Genomic DNA, 2,540 nt, shown 5'->3' on the forward strand with positions numbered 1-2,540 from the left:
GGCTGGTATGAGTCTTAACCGGGATTCAAAAATCCTTCCTTATTGTGTCAGCTCTTCCGGGCACAGTATCCTAACTGAGGTCTGGAGGAGGGTCATAGGGGGAGGAGCCAGTGCACACCAGTTAGTCCTAAAGCTTTCTTTTAGTTGTGCCCAGTCTCCTGCGGAGCCGCTATTCCCCATGGTCCTTACGGAGTTCCCAGCATCCACTACGGACTAGGAGAAATAGATTTACCGGTGAGTAAAATCTTATTTTCCATAATGTATTTTATTTCCAGCAGGTGGACACACAAGCAGGAATATTTCAGAAGGACATCTAATGTTATCCCCGGATTGTGACATAAAAGATAATGACAGTAGACAGGATTCTCCAGGAGATAACCCCATTACCCCAATTATACATCCAGCTCTATCAGCTGATCCCTCTGATCCTGGGAAATGTTCTCCTGATCACTCTGATATTGGAGCATTTGTTACAGCTCTGAGATTAGATACAGTGTTTCCATGTTCTGTAGATGCCAAATGTTTTACACAGAACACAAAGCTTATTACCCATCATCCAGCTAAGGCAGGTGAGAGGCCACTGATATGTTCTGAGTGTGGGAAATGTTTTACAAAGAAATCAGCTCTTGTTACACATCAGAGAAGTCACTCAGGTGAGAGGCCGTATTCCTGTTCTGAGTGTGGGAAATGTTTTACACAGAAATCATCTCTTGTTACACATCAGAGAAGTCACACAGGTGAGACGCCGTGTTCCTGTTCTGAGTGTGGGAAATGTTTTGCATGGAAATCAGATCTTGTTACACATCAGAGAAGTCACACAGGTGAGAAGCCATTTTCATGTTCTGAGTGTGGGAAATGTTTCGCATTTAAATCAGTTCTTGTTAAACATCAGAAAAGTCACTCAGGTGAGAAGCCGTTTTCCTGTTCTGAGTGTGGGAAATGTTTTACACAGAAATCAGCTCTTGTTACACATCAGAGAAGTCACACAGGTGAGAAGCCGTTTTCCTGTTCTGAGTGTGGGAAATGTTTTGCATGGAAATCAGATCTTGTTACACATCAGAGAAGTCACACAGGTGAGAAGCCATTTTCATGTTCTGAGTGTGGGAAATGTTTCGCATTTAAATCAGTTCTTGTTAAACATCAGAGAAGTCACACAGGTGAGAAGCCGTTTTCCTGTTCTGAGTGTGGGAAATGTTTTGCATGGAAATCACATCTTGTTACACATCAGAGAAGTCATACAGGTGAGAAGCCGTATTCCTGTTCTGAGTGTGGGAAATGTTTTACACAGAAATCAGCTCTTGTTCCACATCAGAGAAGTCACACAGGTGAGAAGCCGTTTTCCTGTTCTGAGTGTGGGAAATGTTTTGCATGGAAATCAGATCTTGTTACACATCAGAGAAGTCACACAGGTGAGAAGCCATTTTCATGTTCTGAGTGTGGGAAATGTTTCGCATTTAAATCAGTTCTTGTTAAACATCAGAAAAGTCACTCAGGTGAGAAGCCGTTTTCCTGTTCTGAGTGTGGGAAATGTTTTACACGGAAATCAGATCTTGTTACACATCAGAGAAGTCACACAGGTGAGAAGCCATTTTCATGTTCTGAGTGTGGGAAATGTTTCGCATTTAAATCAGTTCTTGTTAAACATCAGAAAAGTCACTCAGGTGAGAAGCCGTTTTCCTGTTCTGAGTGTGGGAAATGTTTTACACAGAAATCAGCTCTTGTTACACATCAGAGAAGTCACACAGGTGAGAAGCCGTTTTCCTGTTCTGAGTGTGGGAAATGTTTTGCATGGAAATCAGATCTTGTTACACATCAGAGAAGTCACACAGGTGAGAAGCCATTTTCATGTTCTGAGTGTGGGAAATGTTTCGCATTTAAATCAGTTCTTGTTAAACATCAGAGAAGTCACACAGGTGAGAAGCCGTTTTCCTGTTCTGAGTGTGGGAAATGTTTTGCATGGAAATCACATCTTGTTACACATCAGAGAAGTCATACAGGTGAGAAGCCGTATTCCTGTTCTGAGTGTGGGAAATATTTTACACAGAAATCAGCTCTTGTTCCACATCAGAGAAGTCACACAGGTGAGAAGCCGTTTTCCTGTTCTGAGTGTGGGAAATGTTTTGCACAGAAATCACATCTTGCTACACATCAGAGAAGTCACACAGGTGAGAAGCCATTTTCATCCTGTGAGAGAAATAAATCCGCTCTTGTTGAACACATTAGACATTACCCAAGTACGGAACTATTTAAATCTTCTGGAGTATAATTATCACTGTCGTCCAGTGTTCCTCAAGGGTCAATCCTATCTCCTATGCTTTATAAAATATACATGCTACCACTGGGTGATATAATCAGACGTCATGGCCTGGTCTACCACTGATATGCAGATGACCTGCTTTTTGCTCCATGTACTGAGAACCGAATACCAATCCTAAATGGTTGTCTAGCTGAGCGCCAGGGGTGGATGATGCCAGTTGGCTGTGACTCAGTCTTTGTGAAACATAATAGAAGCTCACCAACAAAGGACAAGACTACAGCTT

At 42.3% G+C, this 2,540-nt stretch overlaps 1 protein-coding gene across 1 annotated transcript in view; it reads left to right on the top strand.

The window, feature by feature from the left end:
- The first annotated feature begins 278 nt into the window (after positions 1-278).
- The window catches only part of LOC134983699 (gastrula zinc finger protein XlCGF57.1-like), a 3,928-nt gene continuing 1,666 nt past the window's right edge, over positions 279-2,540 (top strand). The window contains exon 1 of the mRNA XM_063949356.1: positions 279-2,540. This exon is cut by the window's right edge and continues 1,666 nt beyond it. Coding sequence (XP_063805426.1) covers positions 317-2,266 — 1,950 coding nt within the window. The 5' untranslated portion in view covers positions 279-316 and the 3' untranslated portion in view covers positions 2,267-2,540.

This window comes from Pseudophryne corroboree, assembly GCF_028390025.1.
Source record: "Pseudophryne corroboree isolate aPseCor3 chromosome 3 unlocalized genomic scaffold, aPseCor3.hap2 SUPER_3_unloc_21, whole genome shotgun sequence".
Taxonomy (NCBI): Eukaryota; Metazoa; Chordata; class Amphibia; order Anura; family Myobatrachidae; genus Pseudophryne; species Pseudophryne corroboree.